This window comes from Dama dama, chromosome 33 (genome assembly GCF_033118175.1).
Source record: "Dama dama isolate Ldn47 chromosome 33, ASM3311817v1, whole genome shotgun sequence".
Taxonomy (NCBI): domain Eukaryota; kingdom Metazoa; phylum Chordata; class Mammalia; order Artiodactyla; family Cervidae; genus Dama; species Dama dama.
Window position 1 is genome coordinate 18,613,539 of NC_083713.1, and position 19,624 is coordinate 18,633,162.

Genomic DNA, 19,624 nt, shown 5'->3' on the forward strand with positions numbered 1-19,624 from the left:
TGAATCATCATGTTGTACCCCTGAAACTAATATAATGTATGCCAATTATACCTCAATATAAAAAATTGAAAAATAAAAAGTTTCCTTGCAAAACAAGCTATATCTAATAGTCTTCTGAGATGTCATTCATTAAACAGGAACAATAATTCATAAGTGATGTTTAAAATAATTTATATAATTCCTCAAGTGTTCATTTATACTTTAGAAGTAACTTCTTATGGGAGGATTTTATCTACTTACTTCAAGGAAACATAAATATAAAACCTACATCACTCCTACAAACTTCAAATGAACCTTTCATCATTCTTTTCATTTAGAAAATAAAGTTCATCTTCAGAATTACAATAACCGAGATTCAGTGCCTCAGAGACAGAGTTGCAATTGAAATTGCCATCTACAAATTCATCACCCTGAGCTCAGACAAGAAGTACATGAAAGAAGGGAAATACAAATCCACTTGCAGTAAGAGGCAAAATGTCCTGGTTTTACTAAATATGTTTACCACGTGAATTATTTCTCCCAAGGAGTCATTTTACAACAAATATAAAGTGTGCTTCAGCAACAATGCTATGCATATTTATGATTTTCATATATTTGTTTTCAACCATTTAAAGAAGTATTTGGTCACAATGGAATTGCTGATACAGCACACACTGATTTTCCATAGAGGAGAATAGTTCTATCTATTTAACGTGTCTCTCAGATAACCCATCAGTTTGCCCGCGTCACTGTGCTACTAGGGTCATGCTCTCAAATGGCTACTTCTTCAATCAATAATCAGATGGAGGTTCTGCTCACTGTCCCATCACCGAATCTTTAATGAGGACTTTTGCAGAGTGTTATTAAACATGAATCTGATCTATATCTGTAAGAAAAGAATCTAAGAAAGAATGAATATATGTATAACTGTGTCACTTTGTTGTACCCCTGAAACTAAAAACATTGCAAACCAACTATACTCGAATAAAATTAAAGTTAAAAAAATGAATCTGATCTAAAGTAGAAATATCAGGCTCATCCTATACTTCTTATTACAGGCTAATTTAGACTGAGGCCTCTGTCACATATCTAAAGCTTGGTTCAGTATTTGCTTCCCTTCATGAAGTTCAGAGGACAACCTGCAGGGTCAAGTTTGTGAACAACTCTTGATAGATCTTGTGGGGTACAGGAAACTTATGAATTTTTAACATCAAAATGGTAAACTCTTTTATGTCTCTCTCCTACCATGGGCCAGTTTCATTAGTAGTTATCCTAACATTAGCTTAAATATAATATAATTAGGAACATTAACTTGCTAGAAAAAAAATAAGGCTTATGAAGTGACATATATAAGATTTGAGATTAACCACAATGTTGGATGAACCATATCAAAGCTAGTTTTTCAGGACTTCCCTGGTGGCACAGTGGATAAGAATCTGCCTGCCAGAACACTCTTTGACATAAATCACAGCAAGATCCTCTATGACCCACCTCCTAATATAATGAAAATAAAAACAAAAATAAACAAATGGAACCTAATTAAGCTTGAAAGCCTTTGCATAAGAAAGGAAACTATAAGCAAGGTAAAAAGACAACCCTCAGAATGGGAGAAAATAATAGAAATGAAACAATTGACAAAGGATTAATCTCTAAAATATACAAACAGCTCATGTAGCTCAATACCAGAAAAATAAACAAAGCAATCCAAAAAATTACAGAAGAGTAACCAGACATTTCTTCAAAGAAGACATACAGATGGCTAATAAACACATGAAAAGATGCTCAACATTGCCCATTATTAGAGAAATGCAAATCAAAATTGCAATGAGGTATCATCTCACACCAGTCAGAATGATCATCATCTAAAAGTCTACAGACAATAAATGCTGGAGACGGTGTGGAGAAAAGGGAACCCTGTTGTACTCTTGGTGGGAATGCAAACTGATACAGCCACTATGGGGAACAGTGTGGAGATTCCTTAAGAAATCAGGAAGAAAACTACCATGTGACTCAGCAATCCCACTATGGGACTATACCCTGAGGAAGTCTTAATTGAAAAAGACACACGTACCCCAGTGTTTATTGCAGCACTATTTACAATAGCCAGGACAGGGAAGCAACCTAGATGTTCATCAAAAGATGAATGGATAAAGAAGTTGTGGTACATATACAAAATGGAATATTACTCAGCAATAGAAAGGAATGCATTTAAGTCAGCTCTAATGAGGTGGATGAACCTAAAGCCTATTATACAGAGAGAAGCAAATCAGAAAGAAAAAGGCAAATATCATATAATAACACATATATATGGAATCTAGAGAGATGGCACTGATGACCCTATTTACAGGGCAGCAAAAGGAAATGCAGACAAAAAGGACAGACTTCTGGACACAGAAGGGGAAGTGAAGGGTGGGATGATGTGAGAGAATAGCACTGAAACATATACATCTCCATATGTAAAACAGATCGCCAGTGGGAATTTGCTGTGCTCTGTGAAAACCCAGAGGGGTGGGATGAGGAGAGAGGTGGGAGGGAGGTACGAGAGAGGGAACATACGTGAACCTATGTCTGATTCATGCTGATGTATGGCAGAAATCATCACAATATTGTAAAGTAATTATCCTCCAATTAAAAAAAAAAAAAGAATTTCCGTGTCAACGCAGGGGACATAGGTTCAATCCCTGGTCTAGGAAGATTGCACATGCAAGTAAGCCCTCAAGCCACAACTCCCGAGCCCACGTGCTTCAACTACGAAACCTGTGCTCTGTGGGGCCCACAAGCCACAACTACCAAGCCTGTGTACCACAAGTACTGAAGCCCATGCTTCCAGAACCTGTGCTCCACAACAAGAGGAGTCACTGCAATGAGAAGCCCATGCATTGAAATGAAGAGTGGCCCCCACTCTCTGCAAGCAGAGAAAGCCTGCACAAAGCAGCAAAGACCTAGCACGGTCAAAAATAAATAAAATTATATATATAAGCCACTTTCTCCAGAGCGGATAATTGAGAGCTGTCTATGTACAGACATATGGGCATGGCTCTTAGGAACTGATTGTCATAGTAAATCCTGAAGAGATGTGTGCTATTTATCAAAATTAGACCCAGGATCCAGACTTTCAGAGAAGCTTCTTCAATTACCCAAATAGGATAGGATAAGAAGAAAAGAAACTCAAGAAAAGTCTTGAGTCTGCCAGCTCAAGACTTCAGTAAGCCTAGTAAAAGAGGAGGAGCTATGGTGATGCTCTTTTTATTTTAAAGAGATCTTACAGATTAAACTCAGTTAGTTCACCTTAAATAATACAGCAAGTGATGTTTTTGTTCTACTTCTTGCCATAATATTTAAACAACTAAAGCCTTGACTTATCCAACTCATTGGAACACAGCAAGAATCTGGAAGGTGATGAAGAACGGCTGCTCTCTCCTGCCCTAAAAACTACTCCATAGTGAAATAGGGAAAAGCCTCGAAAGATGATCATGAGGTTTATGAGGGAAGTGCACATTCTGTCAGGCGTTAATTCTGTAAGGGCACCCTTACCGATATAATCTGGAACCTCTTTGCCCTTATATGAGAAGCAGAGTGTCAGATCCATGCACACAGAGGGCAATCCATTTTCAATACAGTTAAAATTTGTTCTATTTACTGACTCGGGGTGGTTTAAAGAAGCTTCGACAATAACTACAGGTCTTGTCCTAAGAAGGAAATAAAATTAGCAATATTAATTGCACAATTATTTTTCATTAAGGTGACAAATACATTTGCATTGTCAGTTTCCACTGATCAAGTAATTTTATGAAACTGCTTAATAGCATATATATATATGTATATATACATATATACACTCAATTATACTTTCATGTATGAATCAAAATAAATTTTTACTAAAATCTCTAAAAATATTGACTTAGATGATTTAAGTATATATCCAGGTAAGATGGGAAAGTTATCCTAAGCTCAATAATTAAATTTCAGAGTACCAAAAAGAGTGTTATGAGGTCACCATCATGCTGATTTTAAAAACTGCCTCCCATCATTTACAATTAAGCCCAATTGTCGTTAAGTGGTGAAATCTATCAACCTTACCTTAGCAACACAGCAGAATCAGACCGAAAAGCACCAACTGCTACATCTGGGGGAAGAAAAAAATAACACAGATTAATGATTATCATTAGTCAAAGAGAATTACTTTCAGCCATAAATACTTAACTACATATCACCTTGTGACTATATCAAAATACTATTTACAGAAAATTAATTAGAAAAGATATGTTTACATCTTAAGATTCATTTCACATGTGTCTGAATCTGCTCATTTACAATGACATTCATCCCTTTATCATATAAGATAAACATAAACATTATGATATAAACATGATATAAAGACAGCCTTACTAAAACAAAATTCGATTTTTGGACTATGAACACCCGCCGAGATATCTCCTTTCAAATTATAAAAAAAAAATCCTCGGGTGGAGAGGGAGGTGGGAGGGGGGATCGGGATTGGGAATACATGTAAATCCATGGCTGATTCATATCAATGTATGACAAAACCCACTGGGAAAAAAAAAAAAAAAAAAAAAAATCCTCTTCTTTTCATCATCATATGTTTGATTTATTCTCACAAATGCTTTTAATTTTTTTGAAAACAAGGAATAAAATATTAAGTAACCTACAGTGTAAAAGCTTAGTAATTATTTGATTATTTCTGACCCATCTGTGAATTCAAGAGTACTAAAAATGACGGAAAAATTCACCAGTAAATCAGCACTTTTTTCTATGAGTTGTATGTATTTCACCTCACCCACAATAGTGCTTATTTCAATTTATAAAATATAGTAAATTTTATACTCACCTAGATATCCATTGTTATCTGCATCAATTTGTCCAGATATAGACTGTCCAAACATACTTAATGATTTACTGATTTGACGTCCTTCAATTCTCTGAAAAAATAGTAAAGTTGAATGGGAAGCAGGGTTTAAACATCTAATATCCCAGAGAAACACTGACTTAGTTAAATAATGAACCCTGACACATTATTAACAAATGCAATGTAGTTAAGGCAAATACATGTGTCTGGGAGAAAAAGTAGTCTCCAGCTTGAAGTGGAAAACTGACATCTATTTTGTGACGTGAAAAAAAACTGCTTTCTTTACCTTGTGAGCAAAGGGAAAATTATGTAGTAAAGATCTCCTAAAACACTCCTGACACTGTCTCCTCAGTCTCTTTTCAGGCTGTATGCTTATTTCCCTAAGCAACATGAGCAATCAAACCAATAAGAAAATAAGACATTTATGATCACTTAGTGGAGCCTACTACTTAGATTTATAATAACCATCTCGTTTAGCCAGATTGCTTTCTAGTATTTGACAAGGACAACTCAAGTCAGATATGTGCTTGCTATCCCACGTGTCTAATTTCATGTCCAGACATTGATTTACAAGTATCAGAGTTGTCCAAGAGAATTAGTATTCTTTAATAGACAAGTATATATCTTTCATGTGATATAGAGGATCATTTACCCACTTTGCCTAATCAAAAATAACAGTATTAGCTAAAGTTTCCCTAAGAATATCTTTGGAAAAATTTCTCTTCTCTGCATGTGCATGTAGTTTTCTTCTATGCAATGAAATGTCTTGATTTTTCACAATATGAAAGTAAAGTCAGAGCTAGGTCAGGAAACCTTAATAAAGTGCTCTCATCTCACTGCTTTGCACTGAAAGGAAGACAGTTTCACATGAGTCTCTGCTCTTCCTGTGAAACCTCCATGGAAGATGGGGCTTAGCCATGAAGCGAGACAGTTAACCAAATCCACATGGGCTTACTTGGAAGAGTAGGGGTATTACCTCAAAACATAAATCTGATGAAATGCAGAGAGAAATCCTGAATAGGTTAAAGAAAAAGTAGGATGGAAGTGAACCAGAACTCTTGTTTATGGAAATAAAATGATGTCATAGAGTTATTAATGACCTTAAAAATGAGACCATCTACTGTTATTATAAGAAAATGGTGAAACAGTATTAAGTGTTTGAAAGGGTATGTTAAGAAAAATAAGTGTATGCTAACACTGGAAGTTTTAAGAAGGAATTTATTACCAATGTTTCTTTTGAAAATAGAATAGTATTATCCCACCTGTGAGAAGGTTGTTGAGATCCCATCTGCTCGGCCATTGTAAATATAAATAGCACCTTGCAAGTCATCTTCCTGTGGAGCTCCAATAGCAACATCTATTCAAGAATTGAAATGGCAGAAAATAAACTCTTAATGCAAAGAATGAGACTCTGAAAACTAGCCTTCATGCTCTTTACTAAATATCCCATAGGAAAACTCCTTATCAATAAACAGCATTTTCACTGAACAGAAAAAAAAATTATGCAATACTATCATTGTCATAACAACGTACAGGATTGCACAGTCAAGTCTGTGTGTGGAAATTAGAGTCTGATGGTCTCAGAGGCAGGTAAGAGAATGGTTAAGGACTTGGGTCCTATAGCCAGACCACCAGGGTCTGACCCAGCACCACCAGTAGCCAGCTCTGCTTTCCGGTTGTTCGTCGCTGACCCCAGGCACTGCAACACTCCATGCGTCCCTGTCCTTCCCTGGGCCCATTTCTTTTTTCCTGTGGCCATGCTGCGTAGCATGTGGGATCTCAGCCCCCTGACCAGGGATCACACCTGCACCCTCTGTGTTGGAAGGTGGACTGTTAATCGCTGGACCGCCAGGGAAGTTCCTGGGCCCATTTCTTAACCCCTCTGTATCTGCTTTCTCACTTCCGCACAGGATCATGAGAGAACTCACTGGGTGCAGAAAGATGCAACTCATGTGAAGTGCTTAGAGCAGTGTGTAGCACATAATAAGTTATTATCATCTCTTAAATAATATAAACCACAAGAACCTTTGAGTTATAGGTTTTACTTATTTGCCAAATGACTTCTAAATTAATTCCTGTTCCAATGAAGGATATGTTTTCACATGAGACCAAGAGAAAATGGAAACTGAATAACATGGTTGCTTAAGTGCTATAAATACAAAGAACACAGGAGGAAAAAAAAAGTTTGTAAGAACATTTCATTGTCTTTACCAAATATTATGCCAAATTATTTGAGTATATTCATATATTTTAAGTGATTTTTTTCTTATTACTTTAAGAGAAACTAACATACAGAAAGTTTGCTTTCATGACATTATTTATCACTATTCATCAGATCTAAAAGTTTTTCAACAACTACAGTTGTAATATTGCACTGCTTTTTCAATGGGAATAAAACTCTGTGCCAAATGCTGCCCAATTTTAAAAATACAAAAGCTTTTCTATCTTAATCTAAAATTAAATACTGCTGCTGCTGCTAAGTCACTTCAGTCGTGTCCGACTCTGTGTGACCCCATAGACGTCAGCCCACCAGGCTCCCCCGTCTCTAGGATTCTCCAGGCAAGAACACTGGAGTGGGTTGCCATTTCCTTCTCCAATGAGTGAAAGTGAAAAGTGAATGTGAAGTCGCTTAGTCGTGTCCGACTCTTAGCGATCCCATGGACTGAAGCCTACCAGGCTCCTCCATCCACGGGATTTTCCAGGCAAGAGTACTGGAGTGGGGTGCCATTGCCTTCTCCAAAAATTAAATACTAGACACACCTTAAGCCTGTTTTGTTTAGACATACCAAGGCTAGCCTCTTTTAACTTGTGCATATTTTAAATTTTAATGTACAAAATATATCCATTCATTTATCCATTCAGTGGAAAACTACTGAGCACCTACTGCATACCAGATACTTGTCAGAGCATCTACAGGACTCTACAGGACAGTATCACAAAAAGGAACTGATAGTCTAACAGGGAAGTAGAGCAAGTAAAAATAATAACTTGGCATGCAGGGAAAAGGTGGTGAAAATTAGGGAAGACTTCGATTATAGTAGGTCAGAGCCAGGTGAAAAAAGGCAATGTTTGGACAGAGGACACAGCCTGTGCATTGTAGGGGACAGAGAGGCAGCTTGGCACACAAGAGATTGACAATTTGGAACAGTTGGAGCCATTTCTGTGCAGACTGAATAAATCAAGCAACATAATGGGGAGGGAGAGGAAGCAGGGGAGAGAAAGAGGGAGACAAGGGTGAGTGAGGAAAGGGCGAGGGAGGAAGCATCCTGTAGCCGCTGGATAGTAGCCCACTTAGCGATGTCATTCATGGCGGGTGGGGGTTATACTTCAACCATGTGGCTACTCCTGAGCACCTCTTAACAGGATTCTGTACCTTGATTCTTGATGATAATACAGGAAAAGATAGCAAGTTGGGTTATAAAGCTGATACTGCAAGAATTCTATTTATCAGTTACTAGCACAAGTTATCTATATTAATAAAAATATCTTGAAACAATACAAATGAACCTTTTCAGCTGAACTATTAAGCCAGCCCAGATCAATTATTTCCAAGCAGAAGATATTTAAGTATATTCAGACTCTGGCTTATATATAGACACAAACTCTTCCTTCCTAAGATGAAACTTGGATTTATTATATAATGTCCTAAAGTTCTAGCTATCATTATAGAAATAAGGAGAATACATTATTAATAATAAAATGCTTTTCCCATGCCTGTGCAACTCAGTTGGGACAAAACATAGAGAATAAACATGGAGATACTTGACAACTCCTTTTATTTTTCATTTGAACATTTATTACACTGATAGTATAAACCATAACAATTATCATTAGTATGACCATAATAATCTTAACATCGGCTAGTAATTATATTCTGTTTACAAGGAAGGCATTGTGCTAAAGGCTTAACATACAAAATTCATGTTATTCTCACATAACCCACTAGAACTCATGTAACTCTCTCAACAGCTCTGTCAAATACTTTTTGATCCTCACTTTTTATAGATGAAGAAATTGAGGTCCAGAATAAAACCTGCTAAAGGTTATAGAGCCAGCATGTGGTAGTACATGAAAGTGTTGGTCGCTCAGTTGTGTCTGACTCCTGGTATCCCCATGGACTATAGCCCTCTAGGCTCCTCTTGTCCATGGAATTCTCCAGGCAAGAATACTGGAGTGGGTTGTCATTCCCTTCTTCAGGGAATCTTCCTGATCCAGAGATCAAACTCAGGTCTCCTGCATTGCAAGCGGATTCTCTACCCATGTAAACCATCAGGGAAGCCTGGATATGGTAAGATGTGGTACAGTGGGATTTAAACCCTGAAGTACGGCCCCAGAACCTGCACCCTCCATCACCACGCTCTATAAAATCATTAACATAGAGTTATGCCCCACACCCTCCCCTCCTAGCATGTGTTCCTCTACTGTATGAAAGAAATGTTCAATATGTGACTTGATAATATATAAGAATTTCAGGACCACATAAATTGATACAGCAGATAGTTCACAACTGTAGAACTTTATTATGGTTAGGCTCAAAAAAATATTCAAAGATACAGTCTAAAAGTCAGATGAATTGCTCAGATGCTAAAGAATCTGCCTGCAACGCAGGAGACTCAGGGTCAATCCCTGGGTGGGGAAGATCCCCTGGAGGAGAGAATGACAATTCACTCCAGTATTCTTGCCTGGAGAATTCCATGGGCAGAGGAGGCTGGCAGGCTACAGCCCATCATGGGGTCACAAAGAGTTGGACACAACTGAGTAACTAACACTTCCACTTTCCAGGCTCAACTTGGAAAACATACACCGGAAATAACTTGCCAGAACCATTTTATGGCTAAAATGCTATCAATCTGTCTGTCTGGTCACATTGGTTGAATAGGTTTGTCTATTACCTATTCTGTGAAATGTTTCTGCTGGACTCTTGTCAAATTGGTTGATTATCATCTGAGAAAATAGCTTGTTTTGTTTTTCTAAGGACACAGGAAATATATTCTAATAAATTCTAATTTTTTCCTTTTGAAGGAAAAAAAGTGATGTCATGAATGCCAAAATAACTGAGGTCTACTATGTAAAGCATTACAAGCCGTGCACAGTAAGAGGCCCGGAAGTTTGATCTGCGTCTAAGACTGGAGGTGGAAGGCAAAGAAACAGGTAGGGTTCTCCTCTCTTTTCTACACAATCCCACGTACCCTTCCGTGAACACGAAGTGACTTCACTCATATCCCAGAAAAATAAACTAAGTTAGAAGACGGGGAAAAATAAGAGGGAAGCACATAATGAAAAAATAAAAGACAGATGCCTGGCTGGCTCACCCAGGCAGATATGGTAGGATGGAATTAAAGACCTCAGTGAAGAGCTAGAACACACTCAGCCTACTTCCAAGCCAACATGGTCTTGGCTAGCATCTAAAATGCAGAAAACACATACCCATGGGCAAAACAGAAATGCTCCTCAGTCATAAAAAAGAAGGAGATTCTGTCATTTGTAACAACACGGATGGGCCTTGAGGGCATTATGCTAAGTAAGTCAGAGAGACAAAGACAAATACTGTGTAACCTCACTCATATGTGGAATTAGGGGGGAAAAAACCACAAAGAAACAGAGATCAGATTGTTGTTGGTCAGAGAGAGGATGCAGAGTGGGGTAACTGGGTAAAGGCGGTCAAAAAACGCAAACTGGCAATTAGAAGATCAGTTAAGTCTTGGGGATATACAGTATGGTGACTGTAGCTGACAATACTGTATTGTATATTTGGGAGGTGCTAAGAGAGTTGATCTTAAAAGTTCTCATCACAAGGAAAAAGATTTGTAACTATGTGAGGTGATGTTGCTGCTAAGTCACTTCAGTCGTGCCTGACTCTGTGCGACCCCATAGACGGCAGCCCACCAGGCTCCCCCGTCCCTGGGATTCTCCAGGCAAGAACACTGGAGTGGGTTGCCATTTCCTTCTCCAATGTGAGGTGATAGATGGTAACTAAACATTGTGGCAAGCATTTTGCAATACACATATATCAAATCATTATGTTGTATACCTTAAACTTATTCAATGTTATATGCAATTATATCTCAATAAAACTGGAAGAAAAAACTGAATTAGTAAAAGATATATGGTATTATAAACAGGCACTAAAATGAATCAGAATTAATATGGCCACTGGATGTAAATATGTTGTGAACTATATATGAAATTATAAATAGCACAAAATATGCTGGAATACTGAAAACATGCATTTGAATAATAATCTTCCATGTATATAGAATTTAGAAGATGCGTGCTGAGGACTCCAAGACACAAAGTTCTGTATGAAACCCAGGGTTCTCATATTCACTCACATACTGCATCGTGCCCTGAAGATTTCCTCTGAATTCCCCCTTTCTGAGTCTCCTGGACAACACATTTTCTGCCTGTCCTTCACATAACTAGAAAATTGCCTTGGATTTTCCCAAGTACTGGAGTGACTTTGATAAGGGAACCTGCCTACTATCCATCACATTTTTATAACCCAGTCTGCTTATAAGAATAATTCAAGTTCATCACTGACATTTAGATACTACCAAAAATCATTCCTCATGTGCACATGCACAAATATGTTCAATCAAAATAGTGAATATCCTTCTTCAGATCTGTCAATTAAGACAGGATGTGGAAGCAATTTTTTCATGTCTTAATCTGATATTCCATTTGAATGTAAAACTGAAAAAAGTGTGCCACTATTTCCTTCATTTATATTCATTATGGCACATACTCTATAGCTGGCGTGGTACAACTGACAAAAACTAAGTCCTCAATAGACATCACAGAATTTTTGATTAATTGTGAAATGTAATATCCATCTTTACATTTTATAGATATTTTAATGTAAAATTTAATGTGTAATCATAACCATAAAGACATACACACATACTTTTATCGCCTTTTGTTTTAAAAATAGTAAAATCTAGAAATGGTATCTGTAGACCAAATTATACTATTTCGCATTCAAGAGAGCTCATTGGAAGCATATTTTCAATAGCTAACTAGCATTCTCCTTGTAGAATAACATATTTTAAATATTTAAAGTAGAATGAAGCATTTAGGCAAAACAAGATACAAAGCGAGCATTTACAGCACTTCCTCAATTATGTCCAGTATACAAGTAAGTTTTGACCTACTTCTACCAGATACCAATTGCCAAAAACCATTTCTAGAAGATAATTCTGTGCCTTGAAAATATCAAATACTTATTTGTTGAACTCCAGAAATTATACACTCTCCTTACAAACCCATTCATTATTTTAGGCACAGTTTTAATAGATGTAGTCAACCACGTAGAACTAGATTGAAGAAAGCACATCCTAAGAGAGAAGGCTGGTAGAGACAGATCCTTCAACAGCACGACTGCTACCTTGGCAACAGTCACAGAGCTGGTGAGACCATCCATCCCATTACTGAAGTGCGTCCCTCTCAGGTGGCCACCAGCCACTGTCTTCGAGTCTGCCCATTTCTCCCTTCCTACCACTCAGGATTCTCTCCTGGGATCCCCAGCCTCCCACCATCAGCCCCCCTTTCCCCACAACAGGACAACCTGAACAAGGAAAGCTTGGCACAGTAAGGGGCTTTCAGAGCCTGGCTAAAGCTCTGCAGCCAGCCTCTACTGGGTTTTATCCGTGTCTTACTATACTGATAGTTAAATATATGATCCGGTGAGTCTGTGATACACATTTTCTTCCACATTTTCACATTTCTGAAATCAGCATTCTTCTTAAAATAGAAAAATAGTGAGTCACAGTTTAAGAGGCACCATTTCTTAGGGGCACATAAAATAATGACTTAAAACAACTTATAATCAAAGCTGCCTCGTGCTGTCATTTCAGCCGTGTCTGACTCTTTGAGACCCTCTGGACTGTAGCCCTCCAGACTCCTCTGTCCATGGGACTCTCCAGGCAAGAATAGTGGAGTGGGTTGCCATTTCCTCCTCTGGGGGAATCTTCCCAAGCCAGGGATGGAACCTGTTATCTCTTACATCTCCTGCACTGGCAGATGGGTTCTTTACCACCAGCACCAATGCTGCCTTAGAATCAATGAAATGAGGTATGTTGAGTATCACTCTTTGTTGACGGGATAGTTGACAACTGAGAAGAAATTGGGTATAGCACTAAAGGGAAAAAAAAACTTAGCATACCAGTCTGCCTCCATTTTTTATAGAAGAAAAACAACATAAAACTCCAATTATATTCTCTCCCATGTCCCATTTTTAAAAGTGGAAATCAAGTACCAAATTAAATAATTTTAATTACCTTCAAAGCCATCATTATCAATGTCGCCAAGATTGACTATAGATTCCCCGAATCTTGCAGCGTATTTGTCACTTCCAATGAGCTCTGTTTCCATTTCGTTCATTACTGCTCCCTAGATAGAAACAGGGAGAAAAGTGTCATTACAACACTCCCTGACAACTTGACACATGATTTACTATTGTAATTGGATATGGATTTTTTTCTTAATGCTTCAAACAGGTTGGACAAATTAGTCTGAGCTTTAGTACACACATCTCAATTCAATTCAATAAATATTTATCAAGTATGTCAACACATACAATAGTATGATTAGAGCTCAGAGGACAGAAAAAAATGTCAAACTCATGATCCCTAGCTTTGAAAATGCAATAAATTATTTTGATAATTCAATTGAACAAATATTTAGTGAGTTCCTAATAAAGGCAATGCACTGTACAAAGGATGGATGAGTGAAAGAGGACAAGGCAATAAGTGTGTAAGACACTCCCTTCCCTGAAGAAGCCCCCAGTGAAGGGAAGGCATAGCACAAGCATGTAAATGACTAAGAGGTACTGCTTTGCAATATCAGCAAGCAAGGAGAGCATATTAATTGTAAGAGCCAGCAGAGATTTCATAAAGGAGGTGGTTGTCAAGGTGGCTACCAAAGAATGGGCAAAGTTTTGATACAGAGGGAAACTGACCAGCAAAATACAAATTGCAAAGAACTTGGCTACGTTGGCTTACTTGGCTAATGAGCAGTATGTGCAAATGAATAAGACAAAAAGAGTAAGACTGGAGTTTTATGGAGTAGGACTTTGACTGCTGGCAGAAATTTACTCTCAACTTAGAAAACCAGACAGAGCTACTGAAGGTTTCTGAGTTGAGGAGCAGCACGACTGACTGGCCTTGGGAATATTTTTCCAGCAGCGCTGTAGTAGGAGTTGATCAACTGCTGTCTCTGATTTTAGAAAGTGAGTTATTAGACATGAAATAATGTTTCAGCGGATTTCCCTGGTGGCTCAGTAGGTAAAGAATCTGCCTGCCCAATGCAGGAGATGCAAGAGACTTGGGTTCGATCCCTGGGTCGGGAAGATTCCTTGGAGAAGGAAATGGCAGTATTCTTGCCTGGGATATCCCATGGACAGAGGAACATGGAGGGCTATAATCCATTGGGTCGTAAGGTCAGACACAACTTAACGACTAAACCACCACCACCACAATGTTTTAGTAGGAGTTGTGGCAATAACAGCTTCCAGCTCTCTTTCCAAACTCTGATCATGTCACTCCCTTGTATTAAAAAAAAAAAAAACCCATGCACAACTCATCAAAGATCTTCTAACTCCTCAAACAAGTCTGTTCATCATTTCCATAGCACACACATATTCTTCCCTTGTGAAGTGCCCTTCACCTTTTATTTTCTAGCTAAAAAAATTTGATTCTTGTTTTGTTCATAGAGAAATACCCAATTTAAAGAGCAGAAGGCATAAGAGGCTCCAGAGAGGATGAGTAGATAAGGCAACACAAGGGCACTGAGTTTCAGAGGGAGAGTTTAAAGAATTGGTGATCACTCTTCTTCAAGTATTCTCCAGTCACAGAACAGCAACCAAGAGTTCACTCAGGACCCCCGAGAGCTCTTTCACCAGAAGTAGAAGCCAGCATTCATTCAAGTATCATTCTTCCTTCAGTTCACTCAAAAACAATTACTGAGCACCTAACTTATCCAGGATTCTTTCAAGCCCTGATGAAATAGGTGTAAATAAAACATACGATTCCTCTGCACACAGTGTCTACACGCCAATAAAAGAACAGACAGACAATAGCAAACCACACCAATAAATATCAATAACCTCAGATATGCACATGACACCACCCTTATGGCAGAAAGTGAAGAGGAACTAAAGAGCCTCTCCATGAAAGTGAAAGAGGAGAGTGAAAAAGCTGGCTTAAAACTCAACATTCAAAAATCGAAGATCATGATATCTGGTCCCATCACTTCATGGCAAATAGATGGGGAAACAGTGGAAACAGTGTCAGACTTTATTTTCTTGGGCTCCAAAATCATTGCAGATGGTAAATGTAGCCATGAAATTAAAAGACTATTGCTCCTTGGGAGAAAAGCTATGACAAACCCAGACAGCATATTAAAAAGCAGAGATGTTACTTTGGTGACAAAGGTCCATCTAGTCAAAGCTACAGTTTTCCCAGTAGTCATGTATGGATGTAAAAGTTGGACCATAAAGAAAGCTGAGTGCTGAAGAACTGATGCTTTTGAACTGTGGTGTTGGAGAAGACTCTTGAGAGTCCCTTGGACGTCAAGGAGATCCAAACCAGTCAATCGTAAAGGAAATCAGTCCTAAATACTCATTGGAAGGACTGATGCTAAAGCTGAAACTCCAATACTTTGGCTTCCTGATGCGAAGAAGTGACTCATTAGAAAAGACCCTGATGCTGAGAAAGATTGAAGGCAGGAGGAGAAGGGGGCAGCAGAGGATGAGATGGTTGAATGGCATCACTGACTCGACAGACATGAGTTTGAGCAAGCTCCAGGAGTTGGTGATGGACAGGGACGTCTGGCGTGCTGCAGTCCACGGGGTTGCAAAGAGTCAGACATGACTGAGCAACTGAACTGAACTAAACTGAATGTCAAGTAGTAGTTATTGTCTTTTCACAGTTAGGAACAAGAAGTTGGAAGGCAACAAAGGAAGAATAACTTATCACAGAGGTTTTAATAGTGGAAATCAATGATGAAATCAACCCCAGTATTCAATACCTCTATTGAGTGGTTTGTAGAAGTGAAGAGTGAACAAGAGGGTAGTCTAATGGGAGAACTCCTCCCTTGCCCTTTAAACAAAGGCACTTCACTTTTATCTGTTTTTCATATTGGAAATGCTGAAGATTTCAATGGGAAAAAATGGTTCTTTATTGCCTTATACTAGTTATCTATACCACTGTTTAAACTGTTCTCAAAAACTTTAGTTGTAAAAAGAAATAAAAGTATGTAAAATGAGGATGTGGCTTCTATTAGGGAGACCATTAATTGAAAGGAAAATGTGAAATATCTATACAAGAAAAAGTAACTCCTGATTTCACTATTAATGAGATAACAAATGATCACTTCACAGATGATACTGTTTTACTATTCAATTTAGGTTTAAACAGTCTAGGATATGCCAGTGCATAAATGACTTTCCTGCTCTATATTTGGAACTTAAAGGATCTCTCAGCTTTATAAGACTATTTTGTCTCTTAAATTGTAATGAGTTTAGTATAGTGCTTAATATGCATGTTTATTAAATGCTCTGAAATCACTGATTAAACAAAATACTTTCCAGAAACAGATTTTGTTAATTAAAAATACTGTGACTTAAGAAATGCACTAATTTTCTCACAAACCTGTCATTGCTCTTAAATCAAAGATATAGGCCAAGAAGACCCCATTAAGGCCTTATCAATTCTTTCTTTTGATTTGATGCCAAGAAGACAGACTGGCAAGATAAAGCCAGCAGCGTTCCCTAAACTGAATTGTCAAGCGGTCAGATTCTACTCCAAAATACCCCTAGAATTGAAAACTCAATCATAAGCAAGTAAACAGTTATTTCTACAACCACTACATCTGCTTTGGAATAAACTATGCCAGTTTTACATTCTTATCGGGAATATAATCTATATGAATTGAGTAAATTAATATCTTATCAGAATACATCTTGTTTTCAATTGTTTTCAAATCAAGAAATTAAAAACAGTTCATACTTTATCTTCTATGTCTAGTAGTGTTTTATAGTTACCAAATTATATGGGGACATTCACCGTCAAACTAATAGGACATCCACATTTTTAGGGCCATATAAAAGTCATTCTTTCAAATCAGAACTGCCCAATGCAACTGGAAGAAACTGCAACTCCCTGAGTAAACACATACAAGCTGTGTACAGAGAAACTCCAGACAACTGATCTCGTACTTTCAAGATATCAAAATGGGTCAGCAGCCCATTCATCATGACGTCCCATTTCATTTTTAAAGCATTAGTATAATATCACAATTTTTACTTTCATCAGTAGAGTAAGCCTAAAAAATTTATAGTCTCAGAACTTTGGAGCAAGTAGAGCAACAGGTATGATTAAAATCCCATAAACAGCTTCCAATCTGCGCACGATCAGACTTACAGAACCAGAGTTGATGTACACAAACACTCTTCCTTCTTCCCTGATGGTGCTCTGCATGGGGGCTCCCACAAGCAGGTCTGAGAAGCCGTCTGCATTGAGGTCCACGGCACAGATAGATGCTCCAAAATAAGACCCAAGCTGCTCCAAGGCAAACCAGATCCAGTCATTGAGAAAAAAGCAAGAGTTACTCACCAAAGCCCTCAGTGATACCAAAGTTAGAGACATATTACCTTTTTACCTTTCATTTCATGTAAGATATTTAGCTCTCTTGCATCAATGCTGAATATGTATGCCTGCAATGGGAAAAAGAATTAGGAAAGATTAGATGATCCTCACATTAAAAACATTTCATTCAAAACATTAATTTCCATAACTTGTAACTGCTCAAATATCTTTTTAAAAAAATCTTTTCAGAGTGATACAAAAGATTTAGGGAACCAAGTTCTCAGGAATAATCCTACTGTTCCTTCAGAGAGAACACAGGAAATGTTGTTTGTCTCAATTTTCAAAGTGAGGTTCATGTAATAATGTAACAAAAACTAGAAAGAGAAGTAACATTTTGTTCTTTCTAGTCTTACCACAACTGTACCAGGAATGTAGCTGCCTCAATTTCTCTTCGGCTATAAACTTGTAAACCATAAATGTATTCCTTGGAATCTTGAGAAAATTCCATCTCAGAAACAGTTACTCATAAGAAAGAGCCTCATTTAACTTGTGTAATCTTCCTGAAAGCTTTTCTGTTCAATTTCATCTAAAAGCCACATGACTTTCACCAATCTTACCACTAAATGTACAGTGCTCATCATTTCCAGCTTCACTGCTGAGAAATTCTGCAGATCGTACTTTAACATCTTATTCTCTCATGCGATCTATTTGAACCATTTTGAAGGAATAAATTCTAAAAATGTAATTCTTACTTTACCAATCTGTTCATGTTGAGGGGCTCCTCCAACTACCTCGGTAGTGTGCTGACTCCGAAAATGACCGGCTCCAACTGAGTATCCTTCAAGAAAATGGATGGAGGTATGAGAATCGTCATTTGGAATGGGTGAAATTCATTGTCATAAATCCACTTAAAGAATCATAAATCCATTCAGAATTAAATTTTAAGACTGAATTCAAAATGACTAAATAGAGTTTTAAGAATATTTAGCATAGCAATACTCAAAATTGGTTATCATATGCTCTAAGCAATTATTAATATGTATGCTAATATGTAGCTCAGTTGGGAAAGAATCTGCCTACAATACAGAAGACCTGGGTTTGATTCTTGAGTGGGAAAGATCCCCTGGAGAAGGAAATGGCAACCCACTCCAGTATGCTCTCTGGAGAATCCCATGGACAGAGGAGCCTGCTGAGCTACGGTCCATGGGGTCACAAAGTGTCGGACACAACTTAGCAATTAAACCACCACCAATATGGCTTATATTTTTAAACCTTAGAAACTGAAGCTAGCATCTTTAAACATGGTTTGTTAGTCTCTGCAGTGTCAGGACATGCTAGACATGTTCTAAGGTTACAACAGAAACTTTAGTGTAACTTAAGATTACAACAGAAACTTTAGTGTAAAATATAATATTTTGAACTTCATGTAAAAAAAATCTTCCTAAACTTCAACTTTTCTTGCCTGAAACCTTTCTATTATGATAAAATTGTATGACTACAGAAAAGGTAAAATATTCTTATTTTATTATGTGATAAAAGATATAAGCTGTTACATTTTTTATAATGCTTCAGCATATCCTTCACCCTTCAACAAGTAAATGCTGAATTGTAAATGAACTTCCTCTGTTTTTAACTAAATTTTTTCTGTTTGAAGACAGGGAAAATCTTGCTTCTTCTTATTGTAATTATTTCTGAGTATAGGCTGTTTACAATTAAAGCAGGTTTAAACAAATCTGTATATCCTAAGTAGCTATAGGAAAAGCATTCCTTTTACTACAAGGGAATTAATGCCAGAAAAAGATCTTAACTTTCTATAAAAATAAGGACTATAGATTATCCTACTGCTGACTTATTAAATAATAAGAAGAAGAAGGATAAAAATAGTTATGCTCTGGGAAATATTCTAAGAGCTTATGAGGCAAAGGTCAATGAGCTGTTTTTAGACCCGTACTCTTCACAGTGTTACCCATTCACCCACAATGCTGTTCTCAGCCCCATTGATTTTCAGCTGGTCCTTAAGGAAACTGTATTTACTTATTCACATGATTAAATGAGTTATTCATGTAGAATATTTACAAAAGCTCCTAAGAGATGGCAGGCATTCATTAGATGTTACTTTTATAATAATAAGTTGACTGTATAAAAATATAAACTTAACAAGTGACTTACTGCAAAAGAATAAATTAAACCAGGA

General features: G+C 37.4%; 1 protein-coding gene across 4 annotated transcripts in view; it reads right to left on the bottom strand.

The window, feature by feature from the left end:
- The window catches only part of ITGA4 (integrin subunit alpha 4), a 90,311-nt gene that overhangs the window by 42,904 nt on the left and 27,783 nt on the right, over positions 1 to 19,624 (bottom strand). For 2 of the 4 annotated variants that reach the window (XM_061135231.1, XM_061135234.1), the window contains exons 7-14: positions 18,183 to 18,268; positions 17,496 to 17,558; positions 17,266 to 17,403; positions 13,123 to 13,234; positions 6,109 to 6,203; positions 4,829 to 4,919; positions 4,060 to 4,105; positions 3,514 to 3,668 (exon numbers count right to left, since the gene is read on the bottom strand). In XM_061135231.1, the coding sequence (XP_060991214.1) occupies positions 3,514 to 3,668; positions 4,060 to 4,105; positions 4,829 to 4,919; positions 6,109 to 6,203; positions 13,123 to 13,234; positions 17,266 to 17,403; positions 17,496 to 17,558; positions 18,183 to 18,268 (786 nt within the window). Of the gene's footprint in view, positions 1 to 3,513; positions 3,669 to 4,059; positions 4,106 to 4,828; positions 4,920 to 6,108; positions 6,204 to 13,122; positions 13,235 to 17,265; positions 17,404 to 17,495; positions 17,559 to 18,182; positions 18,269 to 19,624 lie in introns of those variants that run through there. The other 2 variants (XM_061135232.1, XR_009691725.1) reach the window with 2 other exon arrangements.